The sequence below is a fragment of the Cucumis sativus genome, chromosome 3, assembly GCF_000004075.3.
Source record: "Cucumis sativus cultivar 9930 chromosome 3, Cucumber_9930_V3, whole genome shotgun sequence".
NCBI classification, from domain to species: Eukaryota; Viridiplantae; Streptophyta; class Magnoliopsida; order Cucurbitales; family Cucurbitaceae; genus Cucumis; species Cucumis sativus.
In genome coordinates this window covers 25347822-25370191 of record NC_026657.2, presented here as the reverse complement: position 1 = coordinate 25370191, position 22370 = coordinate 25347822, and the positions used below count along the sequence as shown (strand labels likewise).

General features: G+C 30.2%; 1 protein-coding gene across 1 annotated transcript; it reads right to left on the bottom strand.

Annotated features, from left to right (window-relative positions):
* Positions 1 to 5244: 5244 nt before the first annotated feature.
* LOC101208182 (3-ketoacyl-CoA thiolase 2, peroxisomal) lies at positions 5245 to 10454 on the bottom strand. The gene is made up of 15 exons (XM_004151970.3): positions 10365 to 10454; positions 10153 to 10251; positions 9916 to 9998; positions 9746 to 9830; positions 8823 to 8949; positions 8447 to 8545; positions 8276 to 8343; positions 8088 to 8195; positions 7592 to 7669; positions 7370 to 7502; positions 7192 to 7288; positions 6593 to 6716; positions 6245 to 6353; positions 5703 to 5786; positions 5245 to 5557 (listed from the first exon to the last, which is right to left on the bottom strand). Exons 2-15 carry the CDS (start codon positions 10231 to 10233, stop codon positions 5475 to 5477), a joined length of 1359 nt encoding a protein of 452 aa, XP_004152018.1. The 5' UTR covers positions 10234 to 10251; positions 10365 to 10454; the 3' UTR covers positions 5245 to 5474.
* Between the last annotated feature and the right edge of the window lie 11916 nt (positions 10455 to 22370).

Genomic DNA, 22370 nt, shown 5'->3' with positions numbered 1-22370 from the left:
ATTGGAATAAAAAATTGCCATCAAAACTATAGATAACATGGCCTCATAAGGATACAAAAATATGTAAAAGCCTTCAACCAAATAGTAATCTCTTTTGTCTTTCTATTGTCTTCCACTTGAAGAAATCTCTTTTCATTTCTTCAATGAAAAGTACATTTCATGTGTGTGAGAGAGGGAGATTGTAGGGAGGAACGCTCTAAAGAAAACCTCCCTGCTTATTCCAGACTCAAGAGGCACATGATTCAATGCCTAATTAGGCAAGAATCACAAAAAGCTCTAGAATAAAACAAAGAAACCATCTTATTGCAGCAACCTTCAGCTGGGAGCTGGGGATATTGTCACTGCTTTGCATCATAATGTACACAACAAACCATCCCTGCATATTTTTATCTTCAGCTTCAACCTTACTCAAGACTTCTTCAGCTTCAAACTGGCAAGTGCATGTTTCAGTCTGTTGGTGTTGCTATAACTTATATTTTCTAACAAGAAACTTAAGGCGTATGAACTTTGGAAATGAGTGAAAAATAAAATTACATATAATACATCAAATAAACTAATATAAAGAGTTAGTTTAGCCAAAGAGAATATAAACATTGAAAAAACAAAATATTTTCAATGTATTTGCCAAAAGACTTGGAGAGTTTGAAAACAAAAAATAAAGCTATGAAAACCAAACTCTTAAAATCGAAAGCTAGTACAACCTTCAAAAGAAACCATGAACTTATGCACACCAATAAACACATTTTTTAATAGGAAAAACGTACATTTTTTTCCTAATGAATAACCACGTTTTCATTGAGAAAAAAAATGAAAGAACTTATGGACACACATAAAAGGAGGAAGCTACCTAAAAGAAAATCCTCCAATCAAGCAAAATAAAGCTAAGAGAACTATTGAAAAGATTATTGACACAAGCCCACAAAGAAGCAGAGAACTTGGCAAGGACGTGAGTATCTCAAACAAACAAACAAACTACTTATAGAAACGATGAAGAATGAACTTTTGACGCCCTTCCTTTAAGGTGCTCCCTTGTGCAGTGCAGTTAATAATATTAGCTTACCAAAATGGAAGCTCTGTTGAATCATTTTCTTCCACATTGAATTTCATATCTATCTTCTTCATTTGTTGATGCATTTCATAAACTATGATTAAAGCTTCTGTTTTCAAGGGGGGAAAAGGATTGAAAAAACACCGAACACAACCGACCCTAGAAACTGAAACAAAAACAAAACAAAACTCAGTTTCTATAACAATTAAAAACATTGTTTTAATCTAACAAAACAAATGAAAAGTAAAGAAGAAGATGAAGGAGAGAATGTCAATTAGAGAGCAAATAGAAAGGAAAACTTATAGAATCAGAGTAAGTTGAAAGAACATGCAATTCCACTTAGATAAAACCAAATCAAGTGTTTATAACTTTTGGTTTTTGGAGAAAGCTTATGTGATACAGTTGCAGCACCCCACGCCCCCATTTTCCTTTCTGTTGGTCTTTTACGAATTGAATAGAAACTTAAAAAAGCACAAAATAATTAGCTAAACATGCAAAGCATATTCCTATACTTTTATTTTTGGAAATCTGACTGTTACAAGTTTCTTTTGGGCCTAATAACATATAAAATGGTTGTTACAAGCAAAGTAATACAAACATCGTGACAAAAAATTTCATAAGTAAATTTTCTATAAAATGTTCACATTGATTTTGATAACCAAAACCAAAAGGTGATAATCAAAACCAAACTATATCCAGAGAATAAAAAAAATACAAAGTAGGATAAATAAAAAGAGAAGGAAAGTCTTCAAGTTGTAGAAGGAAATTAGTTTTCAAATTAGATTTGTCAGAGAGATGACTTTAGTGATCTTGTAAACAACTCAAGAAACTTTTTTATGATCATCTTCCACCGCATTAAAACAAGAAACTTTTTTTACATCGTGATCTTGCAAACAACTCAATCACAAACCAAGCTATGACATGCACTAGTTTAAAAAACACATTTGGGGAATGATTTACACTACACATTGGGTTCTCTTTACGTTACACACCAAGCTATAGCTTCAAACCAAGAAAATCTTCAGACAGAAACCATCAGTGTTGCATTTAGAGAACCAATCAATAACACATTGAAGTTACTCAAAATATGTTACCAAGACCTAAACCATCATTCATATTAAGACAGAAACCATCAATGTTGCATACGAAGACAAATAAACAGAAACCATATAAGGACAAATATAAGAACATTACCAATGCAAGTATAAAACTAATACTACATACCAAGATAGAGACTAATCTTGTATGCTTGACTTCTCGATGTATGAAATTGGATTGGTACATGTTAATCTATTGTTGCCTATTTCTTTACATCGGCCACACTTATGCAATTTTGGCGCTTCACCGACACTTGGAATCCTCTTTTTCTTCGGTTGACAAACTCTTTTGACTACTTTCAGAGGTAAGATAGTCATATGTACATATTCTTCACTTGTCTTCCATTTCGACTGATTCCCAACTAGGTAGACAACCTCCGAATATTCTACCAACAAACATTCATTAGTGTAATAGTTAGCACATAAACTATAAACATTTATATTGTGATCTCGTGCTACAACAATGGCATGTGCGCATGGTAGTTGCTTAGCTTGAAACTCCTTACAAGTGCACTCTTGAGTATGAAGATTTACAACCTCCTCTATATCTAAATCTTTAACATGGAATTGGTAACAATCAATTGGGTTGACCTTCATTGTCAAAGTCCGTTCTTGATTCTTTTGTAGAACTAACTCTGCCCATTTAGTCAATGTAGACGTAACTTTAAAAATTGGTTTGTATTGTATCCACTTCAAAACAAGAAAGAAAGAAAGAAAAAAACCCTTAAAAATCAATCAAAGGTTGAAAAAAAAAAAGTTGAACCCCTAGAACCACAAGGAATAAATCAAAATTAATAATAACGAAGGACAAAATCAAAATCAGAAATTCATCTTCATATGATTTTTGAACGACTTGATAAACAATTCACAAATGAAGACACTGTTGCCGATTTTAGAAACCAATTGAAATCTACTATGAATAAGAATGAATTGCAGAGTATGTACAAAAAAGAATGACTAGGTCTAAAAAAAAAGTAGGAAAAAAATATATGAAAGGTAGTTTAAGAATAATAACATATTTAGGATTAAAAAAATATATTGATCCTTTACTAAAATAGTCTATTACAAGATTGACCTAAATTTTCTAAATTTTTCAGAAATATTCTAAATTGACTAATATTTTACACAAATGTAAGGCCTAAATGACCAATTTACCCATTTTATTATTTAATAATATATTAAAAATAGAAAAATTAAAAAGAAAAGTGGACCATGATTGATATTTGCATTTATTAAATATTCTTTGTAAATATGGTAAGTGATTAATTCTATTATGGTAATATTATAATAAAAAATTTCTCGTAATTATTTTTATTTTAGTGATTTTGTTAAAAAAATATTCCCTCTTGATCTCTCTCACACTTTCCAATCTCTCTCTCTCCATTCTTTCTTTAGATTTGCATTGTTTTTCATATATTTCACCTAATTATCGTATATATTGAATAATGCAGTGTATATTTTTTGAATGAAATGTTCTTATATTAATTTGTTTATAAAAGGTGGACCAACAAGGAGAGAAATCAGGGACATGGGTTACAATTTAGAAAATTAAAAAAAAAACTAAAAGTTTTCTTCTTCGAAAACGTTGAATATTGATTCCATTTTACAAAAGACGTCGAATAATAGAAGATTGGGGGAAGTATAAGCGATAAAGAACAAGAATATCGGCAACCGATTGGTAGAGTGATATTTCGAGAAAAAATTGGCAAAAATTTAAGGTTAGTTATATTTCGTATTTGAAACACATTAGGGTATATTGAATATATTCAAGACAACATCATTTATGTATTATTGAATATATGAAGTAGTATATATGTAACAAATCATAGAAAATATATGTATTATGCAATAGTGTATTTATGTAAGAATTAAAAAAAAAAATTGAACGGATACATAATCTGTGTATACGTGATATATAAATGCAGTAAGAAAAAATCACAAAGCATGAAAAAAAAATATGTGTATATATTATTGAATATATGCAGTAGTATGTATGGAACAAATCACAAAACATAAATGAATTATTTTGTAGCATATATGTAAGAAATAAAAAAAAAATATTGAATTGATATATAACCTGTGTATATATTGGTATATATACGCAATAAGAAAAAATCATAGAACAAAATATATGCTACGAAACGGAAGAAAACATAATATACCAAACGAAAAATGAAAGAAAGAAAAAACTAACTGTATATTCTGTAGCAAATCGAAAGGGAAGAAGAAAACAATTTTTTGAAATAGAAATCGAAGAAGAAAGACAACGTTGGAATTGATGATAGAAAATATCGAAATTGAACGAGAGAAAACGAAGTCGTTGCCGGCCGGAATAAATTTCACAGATTCAATAACTGGTGATGAAAATAATGATATACAATTATATTTAATTATTAAACGATTACATATTGAAAAAGATTTTTATTTTATATAGAATTAATTAATTATTTTCATTAATTTTCATAATAAAGTTATACATTAACTTACTTCATTAATAAATTAAATATAATTTAATTAAAGAAACAATTTCAATTTAGAATTTCAATTTAATTTCAAAAATCATATATAATTAATAATATACATAAGGTTGTAATTGTCTTAAAAATATATGAAATTTTAATTTAAAAAATAAATCTTAATTTAGAACATTCGTGAAACACTATATTCACCTTTTTTTTCAATAAATCTTTCTATTTTCATTTATAAGTTATACATTAATTAATATACATAAGAAAAGAAAGTTATTATTTAGATAATAAATTGAATATGATGTAATTAAAAATTTAATTTAAATTTAATTTTAAAAATCCTATATAATTAGTAATATACATAAGATAAGAAAGTTATTATTTAGATAATAAATTGAATACAATGTAATAATTTAAATTTAATTTTAAAAATCCTATATAATTAATATTATACATAGGATTCTAATTTTCCTTAAAAAGATAGAAATTCCTAATAAAAAGATAAATTTTAATTTTGGATCATTTGTGAAATTGAGGTTTTTTCTCTAAATCTTTCAAAAAAAAAATTCTCTTGTAATTATAAAATTGAAAAATGTGTCATATTTGGTAAAAACTACTAATACAATTCTCCTTTAAAAAAGTGAATATATTATTCTAAAAAAGCTATCCACTACAATTTTTCGTTTAATTTTCCATTTAATTATTCTATCACTGATCAATAATTTGAAAACGGGAATCGAAACAAAACCAAATTACACTCTCTTTAGAGTGAGGAGAGTTGATAAAAATTGGTACATTAAGAGAAAAATAAGAGTAAATTGACAGCCCAAAAATGACTTGCAGCAAATCTTAAGTTCAAGTTTAGTGGAAGCTTGGCCTTGCATTGCGAAGCTCATCAACGTAGTCACCTCTTTCAATCACAGCTGCAGCACCCATCCCTGTGCCTGCATACATACACCACCGATTGTAATTCAAAGTCAATTGACTCGACTCAACCCGACTCAATTGCTGAGGTCAATCTAATGCTAAAGTCCAAATTCTCATTCCATTAGAACTAAAATGACAGATCTCAGAGAGAGAGGTACGTACCTATGCACATGGAGATCACCCCGAATCGGCTGTCCCTTCCGCGACGCTTCATTTCACTCAAGAGTGTTGCCACACATCGAGCACCTGACACCAAATAAAGGAGAAAAAAACATTTATCATCACCATACTTATCTCATGATTTATTTTCTTAGTTGTGATTAGACAAACCGGTACTGATTAGGGCATAGCTTAGTAAATAAAATACCAAATACCTTAGAACCTTGTCATTGTCAGTGTAAATGTTCGGGTCGTCCCGATGACCCAAAAAGCCCAACCAACCCCATATGGATTGGGTTAAATCCAAATAAGTTGAAGTTTTAAGGGTTATGTTGGTTTATAAATTTAATAAAGGTGCTTTAGATGAAAAAAGTTTATAACGGAAACAATTGGGAGTCTAAAAGATGGTTCATTCCAACCCTACTAAGCCCACAAACACTTTAGACCAATGAACGAACTTCAGTTCGGTAATAAACGGAATTCGGTTTGGTAATAAACGGAGACAGAGATGGAGATGGAGATTTAGATAGAGTATGAAGGAATACCAGTTGTGCCCAAAGGATGGCCCAGAGCAATTGCACCGCCATTAACATTCACCTTTTCAGTATCAAGATTTAGTTTCTTACAGCAATACACATACTGAGATGCAAATGCCTGCAAAACCCAAAAATTGTGTGCATATTAAAATAAAACATAATAATAATAAACCACTTTTATAGATAATAAAATTTATATACAACTTTAACAATGTTTCTAAAGGAGAATTAAGAAATGGGAAAGTTGTCCAACACATTCATTTCTAAGAACATATGTTATTTATCAAACAAGCCGTAAAATCTTTGATTCTTATTTTCATTTTCTTAATCAGTGAGAAACAATGAAAAGTAAATTACCTCATTAATTTCAAAAAGGTCAATATCTTGGAGAGTAAGACCAGCAGATTTGACTGCCGCCGGAATTGCAACAGCTGGTCCAATTCCCATTACTGCTGGATCCACACCAACTACTGAAAAACTCCTGCACACACACATATTTTAAAATGTAGATCGAAGATACGGTAAAAAAATAAATCTCACGCTTGGATTTCAATCATACTTATTTCCATTTGAAGATAGATATTATCCACACTTTATACTTCTTCAAATGAAAAAGATATGATAAAAGAGGTGGAACATGAGCATGTTTTTTCAGGATTCAATCATTTTGAATGAATTCGTTTGTAGGAGATCAACATGGAGAAATACGTGGTTCACTAACAGTGTATTAATTACATTTACGGGCCAGAAGGAGAACCAACACTAGGTTAGAGAGTTTATATATTGTACTTCTCTAAACAATCAGTGAGACCCCATACTAGGTTGTTCTAGCGCCACATACCAAATTCAAGGCATTCGGTCATCTTTTTTCAAAATTAGTTCTCCCTACCTAACATAAATTTAGGAACACATAGACAAACTCGCTTGTAGGTTTAATTGTAACAGAATGGATGTACCTGAAGACACCAAGAATAGGAAGTCCCTTCTGGATAGCTAAGCTTCTTTTCATGAGGAGGACGGCAGCAGCTCCGTCACTAACTTGACTAGAGTTCCCTATAGAAATAGCATTAATTTAAGCCATAACCCTATTATCGACAAACATAATACCAAACCAAATTGTATGAAAGTAAAAACCTGCTGTTGTGCAGCCATTTTTCTTGAATGCTGGCTTCAGCTTTCCCAAAATTTCCATGTTTGTGCTTGGCCTTATGCCATCATCGACAGATACAATCACGGGTTTCGCAACACCAGATTTTGGGTCGATGATCTTTGGAGTATGGTGAAAAGTTTGTAAGTGATAAAGAAAACAAATGAACATGCAATATCTCATTATTAAAGAAGCCATTCTGCAATTACCTTTGTGTAAACAGGGATGATCTCATCTTTGAATTTGCCAGATGCACTTGCTGCAGCAGCACGCCGATGCGATTCAACCTGTTGAAATCACTCTTATGTCAAATTGTCACTAATGTTTAAGTTTAAAATGGTCTTGTTAATGAACATGTCTCTTCGCTGAGTATTATGGTAAATGCAAGCAAGCCTTTGTGCGGTTAAGTGGGGGAACTTCATACTATCGCTAATTCAAGATGAAATCACTGTCTAAGAAATGAACAAAGAGTATTAAATACAAAAAATTATTAAGAAATACTGTCAAGGATTCCATGACGAGTTCTTATTGCTGAAAAAAACGGTATTACGTGCGTAAGCATTATCAAATTTGAAATGGTGAGTTACAGATAGTGTTCGTAGTATATAAATTTTAAACCAACATTTATAAAATGTTGTTTTAGGAGCTCAGTCGACCCAATTTTATCAGTAGACCCGAGTTAAGTGTTAAGTGCAGTGAACTTACAGCAGCTTGATCTTGCTCTTCCCTAGTCACACCGTATTGTTGGGCAACATTTTCAGAAGTGATGCCCATAGGAAGCATACAATCTCGAGCTTGTGGAATGCCATTTAACTGCCAACCACTTCAAGCAGTTAATACTTAAGGTAAATCAGATCAATCAAATTCATTGAAGATTTAAAAGGTAAGTATACATTGGGATTGTCGCTAACAGCAAATTCAATGTCATTAATACTCATGCACTCCAACCCAGCTCCAATACCTACAGTGCAAGACAGATCTTGTTAAGTTAAAGAACTCAAAAATGTTATAGCTTAAATCTGTTTTATTTTCCAATTTGGGTTCTTGAATTCAACTGCCCTCACCAATATCATAGTAACCAACTTTGATGGCAGCAGCTACGTCAGCAACTGCTTGAAGGCCCGACGAGCACTGTCGGTTGACAGTTCTTATGCTTACCGTATCTGATGCATAAAGAATAATTAAAAAAAGAAAAAACATCCAAGTCGTAAGCCAAATGGTTGTGGAAGATGTGAATTGGAGCTCACAAATCCCATAGAGATAAAGCTATCACCTCTATTCACAGTTCACATTTAAGTTTTATAACATAAATAACTTTCATGATTTCAAACGTTGGTTAAATGGAAAACACTCCAAGTTTGGGCCAAAACTTATGAGAGAAATTGAAACTGTTTCTATGGAACACAAAGGCAGAGAAAAGTTGAATATTATATATTATACCAGGGAAGCCAGCACAGAAAGCTGCCATCCTGCATTCAGAGGCTCTTATAGAGCCAGGAGCCAAAACTGTGCCAACTACTATATCACCAACTTCAATCGGATTCAACTTTGTTTTCTCAATCACAGCCTGCATCAACAATCAATGTTTCGAGAACCTTGAATTTTTTTTTTCAAGAGAGATCTATGAAAATAATCAAATGAAACAAAGATTAATTAAGTAGTTGGCAGAATATTGAATTGAGTCTTTACTCTCATCACTAATCACAAAGCATTGGTTATTGCTATATTTACAATAATCAAGCCAAATTTTGTCATGAAACGTCAATATTGATTAAGGAAATGATGGTGTAACGTCATAATACATTTTGCTATTAAAGCAAAAATACCTAAAAGTTGTAATTCATTGAAACAGACATGCCCATCCACAAATGAAATTACTTAGGGGGTTCAGAATTGAATAACTTTATGGGGCGACTTCAAATGGTGGCAACAACAACCACTGCCAAAGTGAGCTTATTTTCTGTAAGTTGCAGGCATTCCCTCATTTAAGGTCAGCAGTTCAATCTCCAATGAAAAATTGTTAAACTAAAAAACTAAATAAGGAAAGAAATGGTGCGTTCTCAAAATACACACATTGAAAAAAGTTCATTTTCTTCAATTTCTTAATTAGAAAAAAAAAGCATACATAAAAAGAAAAGGAATAATGATTGCTCAGAGTGTGAGTACAAATCTTCCTACGGACCACCATTCAAAAGTTTCTAGCTTCATCAAGATCTTAATGGTGACTAGTAGGTGATTTCCAGGTGATTAATGAGAACAAGTTTAAGTGGTAAACAACACATATACGTGAAACTAAACAAGCCAATACAAAATTTAATACTTGAGAAGAATATAAAAAACACCAATGAATGAATTAATCATGCCTTTAAAACAGATGCAAGAAGATCCTCCGCAGGAGTATCCTTGAAACCCCCTTTCTTTGCTCTGCATATCGCTGTACGATTTGCTCTGTTTTCAATTTATTGTAGTTTTTTCAGCAAAAGAATATCAGAATCAACAAAGAGCTAACAAAGAAACAATAAAAAAAACTTACGCTACAATGACAATATCATCCCCAAAAGCAGCAGTTCTATGGTATGAATTTGAAGCACTTTCGCCAGCAACACATACCGAAGTCTATCAGCACCAAAGCAAAAACAAGTTCATTCAGACACAAATTGAAAAACTCAATAGGAAAAACAAACCCCAGTTCAAAAAATGAAACAAAACCCTAAAATAGACATCTGGGAATCATAAATAAAAGTAGTACAAAATGGGTATTGAGACATACAGAAAGTGAAGCAGACTCAGAAGAAGAGCTCGGTTGCAAATGTTGAAGAAGAACCTTCTGTCTGTTGAATGCCTTCTCCATTTTTCTTTCTACTTCGCTCTACAATGAACGTTAATGAATTAGATTCCAAATTCTTGAAGTTTGAATGAAGAGGAATAAGGTAAATAAATAGAAGAGGAAAGAAAATGAATGGTAGTTCAGCTTCACTTTACACAGAGTTTCTCTGAGAAGACGCCAAAGTTTCGATGAAAAATCCGCGAAATTAGGCTTTTGATTTCGTCAGGATGATCACAGCCATCAAAGTGGGTAGTTGCAACTTTTTTTTTTTTTTGGTTTGTCTTTATTTCATTAGAAAAATGTCTGTTCTAATCTAACTAATTACTTTTAATCACATGAGAATTAGGAACATTTTGTTTTAGTGGAATACATGGTGGAGAATTTGAACCTCACCTAACATAATAATAAACTTCTTTTTTCTTTCTGGATCAAAGTTATAATCTTTTCCCTCAATTCAAAGATTTCACTAGAAATGTAGAGAGATATTGTCACCGTAAAAACAACTTGACATCTAGTAAAAAGAAAAGGCTCTCAACCAGTGACGTATTTAGAAATCATATGTAGGGAGGACACGATTAACAAAAAAAAATAATTGACACGATTAACAAAAAAAATGGATACTTGGAATTTTGAATCCAGGACCTTGTGATTTTAAAGGAAGCATACTCACTATACCAAAAACTGAATATAATAAAAAAAATATATATTTTTTAAGATATATTGTAATTTGACACTTCAAAATTAATATTAAAACACATAAATCGGAAATGTGAGGGGTACGTGCCCCAACCCCTTAATAGATTCGTCCATGCTCCACCTTTTTATTAGTGTTTTCTTATACTAAGTAAAATTTATTAAAAAAAATCATTTTCTTCTCTTTTTTAAAGTTTGTTAAGACTTCAAAATCTTTTTGTTAGAAAAATGAAAGTTTCTATGAAAATCAGTAGAAGTTTCATAAACAAAAAATAAATAAATAAGATTTTATTTTCTAACTATTATTATTGTTATTTAGCTTTTCGTTTTTTGAAATTCATGTTTGTTTGTTTTTTTTATAATCTTCATCTTTGCTAAAAATATATTTGAATTCCAAGTGAAATTTCAAAAACCAAATAAAAATTTTGAAAGTTTCTTTTAGTTTTTTAAATTATGAAGTCAACAAATAAAAAAGAATGAGAGAAAGATAGTTACTGAAAATATAATTGATGAGAAAACCATCCATTTTTTTATATATTTATAAGAATTAGAGGCAAAACCTATAGTATACATAAAAGCATCAATGTAGATAAACTTTTTTTCCTCTATTATACTGAGTTTAGTTCTATGTTTCAATTCCCTCTTTTCGTTTTATGGTAAATTCATTTTTAATTTTATTTTTTATAGTATAAATAATTATAAAAGATTCACCGTCTCCAACTACTTTTTAAATTAATTATACTTAAGTTTAGTAGAATTAATAATTAATTATAAGTCTAGTGGAATTAAAAGATGTAGGATTTGAAAAGTTGGAATAGAAATAGTTTTCATTTACATTTTAGAAATTAAATATCTTATTAATTTTAATTAACAATACAAATTTAAAGACTTGAAAATTGAAAAAAATCTTCCATTTTTTTTCTACCAACATTGTTATTGAGAATTTTGGATCTATCTAATGGATTGTGTAATTTGACAAGATTGGTATGTCGATCATTTAGAAAAAATATTATACAGGCTGAAATAGCAGCGGGTGATCATGTAGAAAAACAAGTTTTTATTCCACAAATACCATTAAATCCACCAAATGACAATGGATATCCATTCAAGATCAAGAGAAAACAATTCTCCATTCGTTTATGCTTTGCAATGAACATTAACAAAACACAAGAACAAACAATTCTTAATGTTGGAATATATCTTCCTGAAAATGTGTTTTCTCATGGACAACTTTAGGTTCACTATCTAGAGAAGTTTCAATAAAGACAACAAAAGTTTGGATTAAGCCCACATAGGTGACAGTAAGTTATTTTCAAATTGCAAAAAAAATATTGTTTATAAATGTGTGTGTGCGCGCATGTGCGTGCGTGCTCCAAATAAAAATATACAAATAATATAATAAAGGTGGTCTACCTTCTTTACAAAAATTATTCCAGAGGGTAATTTCAAGATGCAGTTTCTTTGGCATCAAACCATTTTCGGACAAAAAAAAAATGAAACATGAAATTCAGAACAACTTACTAGAACAAATAATTATATTGTTCTAACTCAAATACGAGTTAGAAGAATGTCCAATCTGAATGCTAAAAACACAAGGCACTACGCTCTAAGTTGTTCCAAGTATTGTTCCTTTGAAAAGCCTACACGATTAGGAACCTGAGAAACATGAAGCTTTCCTACTTCTCTAGAAACTGAGTTACACCACATACTCATTTCGTGGTGCACTGTTTTGCCAAGTACCCTATAAAGAACGTGTCCACAAGCAAATATCAACTTCCACATAAACGGTCTTGGTATAATTCCCGAATAAAAAGATCTACAAGGTCAAAGTAGTGGTTGTACTTTACAATCCACAAGTTTTGTTTTGGTTCAAACAAAGAGAACCAAAAGTTAGGCTTCTTTTTTTTTTTCTATTTTAGAATAACTAAGCTTCCATTAAGAAAAAATGAAAAAAAAAAAAAAAAAACACATAAAAAGCATCATTTGTGGGTTGGACTTGGTGTGTGGGTTGGGTTTCGTTTTTGTCATTTTCGTAAATAATAAAATGCGTGTGATATGAACTTATTTATTATAACTTATTTTGTCATTTTTGTAAGTGTTCCTTAAAACAATGGAAAAAAAACTACTATTTAAAATATTTATCTGTGGTCATGTGATGTAGTAAAGGATGTAGTACAAATAATACAACTATCTTTAATTGTCATACATGTTATTAATTAATTCTGTGCCTACATTTGTACTTTTCACACATGACTGTTAAGAAGTACAAGATTTCCATTCATGAATGAATTCGAATTTATTTTGGGAGCTATTGTACAAGTAAAAGCCTGTGTTTTTAGCTGTCCAGAGGCAATTTGAATCTTTACAATGATCTTCAAGCCATGACTTTGACCGGGACTCTCGCCAGAAAACTTCAAATGTTGCATGTTGTTGTTTGTTGCGAAAGTTACACCAATACAAGGTCGTTCCAGAAAAATTCTCCCTGAACTTCCACTCATATAGCTTTCCAATGTCAATCACATGCTCACCTGAAAGTTGAAAGTCAATAATAGATCCATAATTTTTATCTCACACATTATTTTACTTCGTTAAACTTTAGAGTTAGTTTTAATTTTTAATCATCAATAACGTTTAGTTTATGAACTATTAAAATAAATCTAGTTTGCAAATCTTTGTAAAAATATCTTCTGTCTTCATGCATTTGTTTTTGCTTTAAAAAAGGAATGATCCGCATGTGAACCTGATCACTACTATGAGTAAAATATTAAACCATTAATGAGCACTAAATAGGTTGTTGAAAAATTTGAGCATGCAACCATTTTTTTCATTCATATTGTTCTCCCTTTTATGAAATCTAAAAAAGAAAAGGTTGGATTTTAAAAGCATGTTTTGGTTTATAGAATTTGCTAAGATGAAACAAATGGGTTATGCTTTTTATTTCAATTTTAAAACGCAAACAGCAAAACACGAAAACCAAGAAGTAAATGTAGTTTTTATATACATAAGCCTAAGTACAGAGATAAAATAAAATAAACTAAAACAATTCGATTTAGTAATTAAACAAATAAATTTGTAAAGTTCAAGAACAAATGCAAACAGAAGTTATATAAACCTCATAAATATTATGTAAAAAATAAGAAAAAGAGAAGAAGAAAGGACGAGTAAAATTATATTGACCTAAATCATCATCTTTGGACTTGCAGTGTACCAAGAGAGTATCATTTGTTTGCCAGTTCATAATTGTCACCGTCATTGGCGTCAATGGACGTATGAATTTGGATGCTGCAAAACAGATATCGACATTGATCGTCAATGCAAAAATTACAAACATCAAAACCATAAACAAAGTATTCAAAGTCTTCATTTTCTTAATTAGAATTGTGTATGTTTGCAACCCTTTGAGATATATATATATGAACAGTTGTTATATAATCAATATGAAATTTGTATATTGATTATACCATTTTTAATACATTTTGACCAAGATAAATAACGGTTGTTGAATATTAATATAATTACTTAAATTGTTTTTCTTCCTATAATTAGAGAAATAATAAATATTAGGATACTTATTTCCTCATAAATTTTCATCTTAAAAATTTTCAGTTTGTCATTTGTGTGTGTGAACCTTGAAAGTATTACTCACAATATAGATATTTTAAAAAATAGATCAGTTATTAAGAGAGAAAATGATATCTTCAGTTTTTCAAAACAATGAGTAAGGAAACTGACATAATTTATTAACTCAAATAATATGAATACATTACACGATCATATATATATATGATGAGATCACAAACTACCAAAAAAACTATAGTCTATACAATATACACTCAATATGACAATACACACACCCTCCAATCAATACCCTTGTGGTGAGAGGAAAGTGATATCTTCAATTTTTCGAAACAAAGAGTAAAAAACTGAAATAACTTATTTAACTCAAATAATATGGATACATAACAAGATCATATGATGAGATAACAAACCACCAAAAAACACATATTCTATACAATACACTCAATATGTTAATACACACCCTCCAATCAATATCATTGGCTTGTTATATATATACAAAAGTACTCTCTGTTTCGGTCACATATGCATTCCACTATGCTAATCTTTCTTTGAATAGATTCTGGTATTTTGTAAAAGAAACGTCTGTAAAGGATGAGAGTATTTACATACTAAGTATATATATATATATATGATGGAAAGTAGGACGGTATTAACGAATTGTTCTATATAACAAGAGTATCTTTTAAACTTTTTTTTTTTTTTTGAGTTTAAGTGAACATTTTAAACTTTTGAAAGTTTGAAGGTACGTATTTTAAAAATTTTAGTGTTTGTTAATAGTCAAATACATTTTTTTACTAGTTATTGTTTTAGTATGTTTTAAGGAAAAAATTATTTTAGAGGTTTGTAGATATTGGTGGAGTTTTATGTTTTAACTTGAACTTTTTATTTTTATTTTGGCTAGGAAGAAAGTTAGTGTAAAATTTGGTTCAATGTGAATATTTTTTTTTACATTTTTCTTTTATGTTCTATCAAAGGTATTTATGAAATACTTCAACCGTTCAGTATTTTTTAAACAAAACTTTAACGATTTTCATCCAAAAGTAACCACAATGGTATTCTTTTGCACTTTTTGAAAGTTTAAGGGTACTTTTGACATAAACTACAATGTTCAAAGACATTTTAATATATATATATATATATATATATTAAAATTAAGATAATTATATATATATATTAAAATTAAGATAATTTCTAATCTAATTGTCTTAATTCTATTTAAGATTGAGTTATTATCGGCGGTTAGTTTATTTGAATTGAAACGTCAATTTAATTTCGTGGAAGACATTTTTAAAAATAGTAAAATAAGTTTAAAATATTTACAAGTTATAGCAAAATTCTGAATTTTATCCATAATAGTTTCTAATAGACTTTTATCACTAGTGATTTTCCATGACTATTATTGATAGAATCTGAAATTTTTATATGGTGTAAATATTTTGTCAAATTTACTAATTTTTACAATTACTCTCACCTAAAATTGAAATTAATTATATATTTAAGCAAGAATTTGAAATCTTGTGGAAATATTATTGATTATATATATGTATAATTGATGCTGAAAATCAATGGGTACTTTTGTGGAGTATATTTATTGTTGGAAAAAAAAATGAGTAAATGAGAAGGGAGACGTTGATCGGTGGGAAAGGGATAAGGAATTGAATGAGGAAAGTGAATATAGGAATAGGAAAAAATATGTATGTCCTTTGCAAAAAAAAAAATGTGTATGTATATTTACTATATATTGTGAGAGGAAAACTGATTATTACTATTACTTTGGGTTATAAATGGCTTAGGGCTTTGTGCATTTAAAGAAAAAAATTAAAAAGAAAAGGAGAAAATTAATTGCATCTTCTTCTTCAAGTATCCAATGCTCTTCTCCAACTGGTCTCGAATGAGACATGTTATTCCTCCTTGATAACGTGTAGAAATACAAGTTATTATGACTTTTTAGGTAGAACAATAGAGTCAAATTACAGGATAATGTATAAAAAATGTGTAGCTTCTATAGCATATCCATAAATGTGAAAGAATAAAACTTGCATAAGTCTTCATGACTGTTTTACACTACTTTTCAGTGTTCACTACAGAAAAAAAGGTCTACGATAGCTCACTAAAAATGCTATCGTAAACATTTTATAGTGTTTTACAAAAGGTCGTGATAGCCCACGTTATTAAAAATTTGGACTTTTAATAGCTTTTTTATGAAAGCTATAAAAAACACGCATTTTGATAGCGTTTTGAGAATGTTATAAAAACATCTTTATAATAGCTTATCTTATATTTATATCATTTATCATACTGTTTTATCACAACTATGAAAAACTTTTTATAGTGTCTTATGAAAGTTATAAAAAGTGTGCAATTTGATATCGTTTCGAAAAGGTTATAAAATAATTTTGTAATAGCCTTTCTTCTATTTATATTATTTATGATAGTGTTTTGTTAAAATTGTGAAAAACTTTTTATAGCATGTATAAAAGGTTATTGATTGTTTATAATAGCATTTTTTTAACAAATATAAACATTTAGTGATACCTTTAGATAAAAGCTATAATAATATAATATTTTTTTATATTTTATATACAATAAACATTTTTTAAATACCAATATTCAATTTTGAACATCAACCTATAAAATACATCTCAGTTATATGAAAGAAATCTATTTAAAAAGCTTATAATATAGAAAGAGTTCGTACCATCAAAATGTTATTTTCACAAAAGATTTATATTACCTAGCACAAAATGCTATTTATGTGTTCTCGCCAAAGATGACTAGTATATCATTCAACACAACACAATGATCAACCTAGGTAGTAGTTACAAAAAGGTAATAGAATATCGTAGACTTTTTTCCTACATTGCTTATATCATTCCATTAGTTACAAAAAGTTATAGTTACAAAAAGTTAATAGGATATGTAAATCTAAACACTTGAACCTTGTTGTGTCTTGATAATGACATTCTTGGGCTTTGTACAATTGTTCTTTTATCAACCCACACAAAAAATGATGAACAAAAACTAAATGAATAATTAAGTTTATACACAAAGATTTTAGTGAAAAAATTAAAAGCTAACTAGAAGTTAATAGTTAAGGAATGTACATACTTAAAATAACTTTGTCAAGAGGTCATGCTATTGTGCTTCCAAGAGTATCCTCAATGGTTTTAGTTACAATAATTAATGGTTTTAGTAATTGAAAGAACATCTTGGTATAAGTCCACAACTCAACAAGTATTTGATATTCCCCCAACGAATACATTTCTAAAGCCAACAAGTAATGAAAACATTTTCAAACATCCTTTTCCACAACAACCCTCACCCCAATCATCATAAAGCAACACATTCTTAACCAATGATTTGTCATTGAAAGAATATCTTAGTACAAATCCACAACTCAACAAGTATTTATATTCCTCCAACTCATACATTTCTAAAGCCTTATGTATCAAGAGTTGTCTCGAATTGCATTTGCAACCAGTAAAGATGCACTTCTAAAACCTATGAAACTGTTCGAATGTAACAATATCTCTTTAGAACTAATTAAATTGACTTAAAAAAGAAATATCAAGTAACCAAATCTTCAATACCAAAAAAAACTCTACAGTTAAGTCTTGGCTTAGAAACATGAGTAATTAAGCCAATGATCAAAAAGTAATTAATTATGAAACATGAGTAAGACTTTGGAAATAAATTATTGTAATTTAGGCTTAATGCCTCCCAGTCTCTTAATTGATGCCATGTTAACTCTGCGAGCAGATCCTATAAGTCTTTAGTCATTTCTGTCTGTTTTAGAAGAATGGAAAAAACAGATTATTGGTTTCTGCAATGCGTTGTTAGCCATAAGACTAATAGACACCCTTTACAATATAGTCATAAATTCTGAAATCACATTTAAACTTTGCTATATTTGACACTTTGAGACAATTACCTGTTCTTAACTTCATCTCCTAATCCATTGAAACTCACAGACAGAAAACAACTATAAATGAAACCTCATAAACACTTCCTTTCCTGTTATCCATATTCTATTTTGGAAGTTTGACCTCCATCTCACTATTTATCACACAAACTCATAGTCACCCAACATATGATCATAAGTATACAGTTTCACGCCTATTAGAAATGAGCAAAAAAACTCAGTTACACCGCTTCTAATGGGGATGTGGGGAAAATTCTTCCTCTAACGTAGACTTATGTAATATCTAATTCCAAATTCAAGAAGGGGTTTGAAACATATATTAGTTGAAGATGCTAGAAAGAAAACTAAATGATAGATCCATCATATTTTTGGCACAGCTACAACTTACTAAGATTATTCTATTCTAATCTTAGCCATACACATATCCATAAGTTAACCAGCTTTAAGGACAACAAATGCCTGAAAAACGATAATCTAACTGGTTACAAGAAAATTCTGAAGTTTCAATTCAACACAACGTTTTAAAAGCATAGAGATAAGCTCAAGACCTCATAGTCATAATTAGAGAATGTAAGAAATCAATTACACGTTATTGAATAAGTCAAGAGCAAGAGAGATGCCTAACAAAAATCTAACCTCCCAAGGTTTGTGTTCAAAGGCTTAAAACAATAGCTCTCTGCACATCCAGAAAATCTGGCCGCATTGCATTATACAACGATAAAAACTAAAAAATAGTTGTCTAAATGATTCTTCCTTTTGATAGAGGTATCTTACAAAGATAAGTAGGAAAGATGAAAAAACCTCACAAGTCCTATGAAAGGTCGTTTCAGCTACCAGTCATTGAAGATGAAAGTTATGGATTGCCATTTCTTGAATGTAATTCATAAATCAAGAGTACATAAACAAAAGATGCAATGTTAGTCAATAACTAATGGATCATTTGGTGACTATTTTCCATTTTCCACTTTTATACATAGTTTGTACCAGAAGTGATTATTATGTTTTTGGTTTTTTAAATTTGGTTCTCAACATTTCAAAACGATTTTCTGCGTGCAAGTAAGAAACTAGTAAGCTGTCTCTTTTTCAAAAAAAAAAAAAAATTATTCTCCGAAAACAACTAGAACTTAGAATGGATTGGAGGTCAAGTTCAAGGCAATCAAAATTCCAAGAACAGTTATTTTTTTGAACAATAATTATAGACTTGGTGTATATATACATATTTGTGAAGAGGAATTGGGTGGGAAGGGGTTTTAATAAAGCAATTAATATGAGCATCCTCATCCCTCCCTTTTCTTATGGCATCTTTTTTTCCCCTCTAATTCTCTCCCATTCCCAACTCCAAAAGACTTTTTTTTCTTCCCATTTTCCCCTAGATTTCAGCAATATAAAAGGTGAATGAGGAGGAGGAAGAAGAAAGAAAAAATCAGGTTCACTATAAACTCATATCTCTTTTTTCTTCCACTGAAAAAGCCTGCCCACAACTCTCATAAAATTATTTGAAATACATTGTCATCGTCTCGTGCATCACTAATCTTCTACTTTATTTAATTATTCTCTTTGTTTTTTTCAGTTTGTTGTTCTTTTAACTTCAACAATCAAGATGTCCATATCGTTTTAATTTTTTTACTAGCTCTCAAACTTACTTAACACTAAACTTTGAAATTCTATGAAATGTTTTATTAAGAATTAAAACCAACTTTTTGCCATCATTTTATTGACTTTAGTACTTTCACGTTGGCAGTTCAGCCCTTACACCAATATATCTTCATCCACTGCCATCATTTGAGCCAAAATTGGGTCGAAGTTCAATTGAGCCAGTTCCCACTTCCATTCTGGACTTGGTAAAGGGTACAATAATCCTCTAACTTTTTGGCATTATGGTTTGACTTGTTGAAAAATCAAACATTTAGTCACAAATTCAACTACTTCTCGCCACATACTTGGCCACCAATAATAGGCTTTCAAAGTTCTATACATCTTGGTACTGCTAGTGTGCATTGCGTAAGCTGAACTATGAGTTTCTTCTAAGATACCTTCTTTTAACGCACCTTATTATTTAGAACGCATAATCTTCTATCCTCTAACAATGCACCATCACTTCTAAACGCATAGTTTGATCGCCTTTTACATCTCACTTTCTCAGCTAACTTCCTTGATATAGGATCTTCAAGTTGCGATTTAACTATCTCTTTTTTGAGTGTAGGCTTCACTTGAAATCGAGCTATCAAATTTTCAATTGACCCTAAGTTTAAGATTGTCTTGCAACCGCTCAATTCCTTTAGTAAGACTATTCTCCCTTTATTCTCTTTACTTGAGGTCTTTCTACTCAATGCGTCAGCTACAACATTAGCCTTTCCAGGACGATAGGCGATAGTGTAATCATAATCTTTAATGAGTTCCATCTAATGCTTCTGTCTCAAATTCAATCAATGAAAATTTTACACTTTTTCTCCAAATATGTAGTGCCTCCAAATTTTTATCGCATGGACAATGGCTGCCAACTTGTGATCATGTGTTGGGGTAATCACGATCATGTAATTTCAACTGTTTGGACGCGTAGGCTATCACTTTCCTACCTTACATCTGAACGAATCCTAGACCTTGGTGGGATGCATCACAAAAGACTTCAAATTCTTTTCCAGGGGTAGGCAATGTGAGAATGGGTGCACTAGTAAGTTTGCGATTTAACTCTTGGAAACTTTTCTCACATTCATATGTCCACTTAAATTTTGTCACCTTCTTTGTGAGTGTTGTTAAAGGAAGGGCTAGTTTGAAAAATCCTTCAACAAAGCGCCGGTAATAGCTTGCCAAATAAGGAAGCTTCGAACTTTAGAAACTGTGTTGGGGCGTTCCCAACTTTCAATTGCTTCAACTTTTTTGTCAATCAGCTTTTAATCCTTTTGAAGATATAATGTGTCCAAGGAACACTACTTGATTAAACCAAAATTCACATTTACTAAACTTTGCAAACTTCTCTTCTCGTAAGTTTGTAACATGATTTTTAAGTGCTCCGAGTGTCTTACCACGTCTTGTGAATAAATCAAAATGTGATCAATAAATACAATAACAAATGGATTCAAGTAATGATGAAACACTCTATTCATTAAGTCCACAAAAGCAGTTGGGGCATTCGTCAATCCAAAAGACATTACCAAGAATTCATAATGCCCATAATGCATTCTAAAGGTTGTCTTTGGTATTCCCGATTCTTTAATCCTTAGTTGATGGTGGCCTGAATGCAAGTCTATCTTTGAGAATACTTAGGCTCATTTTAGTTGATGGAAGAGATCATCTATTTGCGGCAAAAGATATTTGTTCCTGATTGTCACTTTGTTCAATTGCCGATAATCCATAAAAGTAAAAATGGTGTTTGTAGACTTAATTTTCAAAAGTTAAAAATAAAAAACAAATTGGTCACCAAATGGAGAGCCAAACAAAGTTTTAAAACACTTATAAAAAGTAGATGACAAAACAAATAAACTAGTAAATGAATATTGTGTTTATAAGCTTACCTTTTTAAAAAACAAAAGTAAAATAATGATCAAATAGAACTTAAGATCGCGATTTATAACGTTTTAGGTTTTTAAAATTTGCCATGATTTATTTGTCTTGTTATTCTACATTTTAAAATGGGGCGTTTGCAAAAATAACAAAAAATTTATGATAATAAGACTCATGTCACTACATTTTCTAAATTACAAAAGTAGCAAATTTAAAATTGAATGACTCTTTGATAGCCATCTGATATATTTAATTACTTGTCACATTTGCAATATGCAAAAAAGAGGTATGAGTTATTTTTTCTATTTTTTTTTTGTCATTTGATACAATTTTCCATTTAAAAGTGTTCTAAAAGACCAAACAAGTTTTTGAAAGAGGAATGGTAACAAAAAGCAAATTTAATAAAATATTTACAACATATAACAAAATTTTCAGATTCTACCAATAATAGACATCGATAGGCACT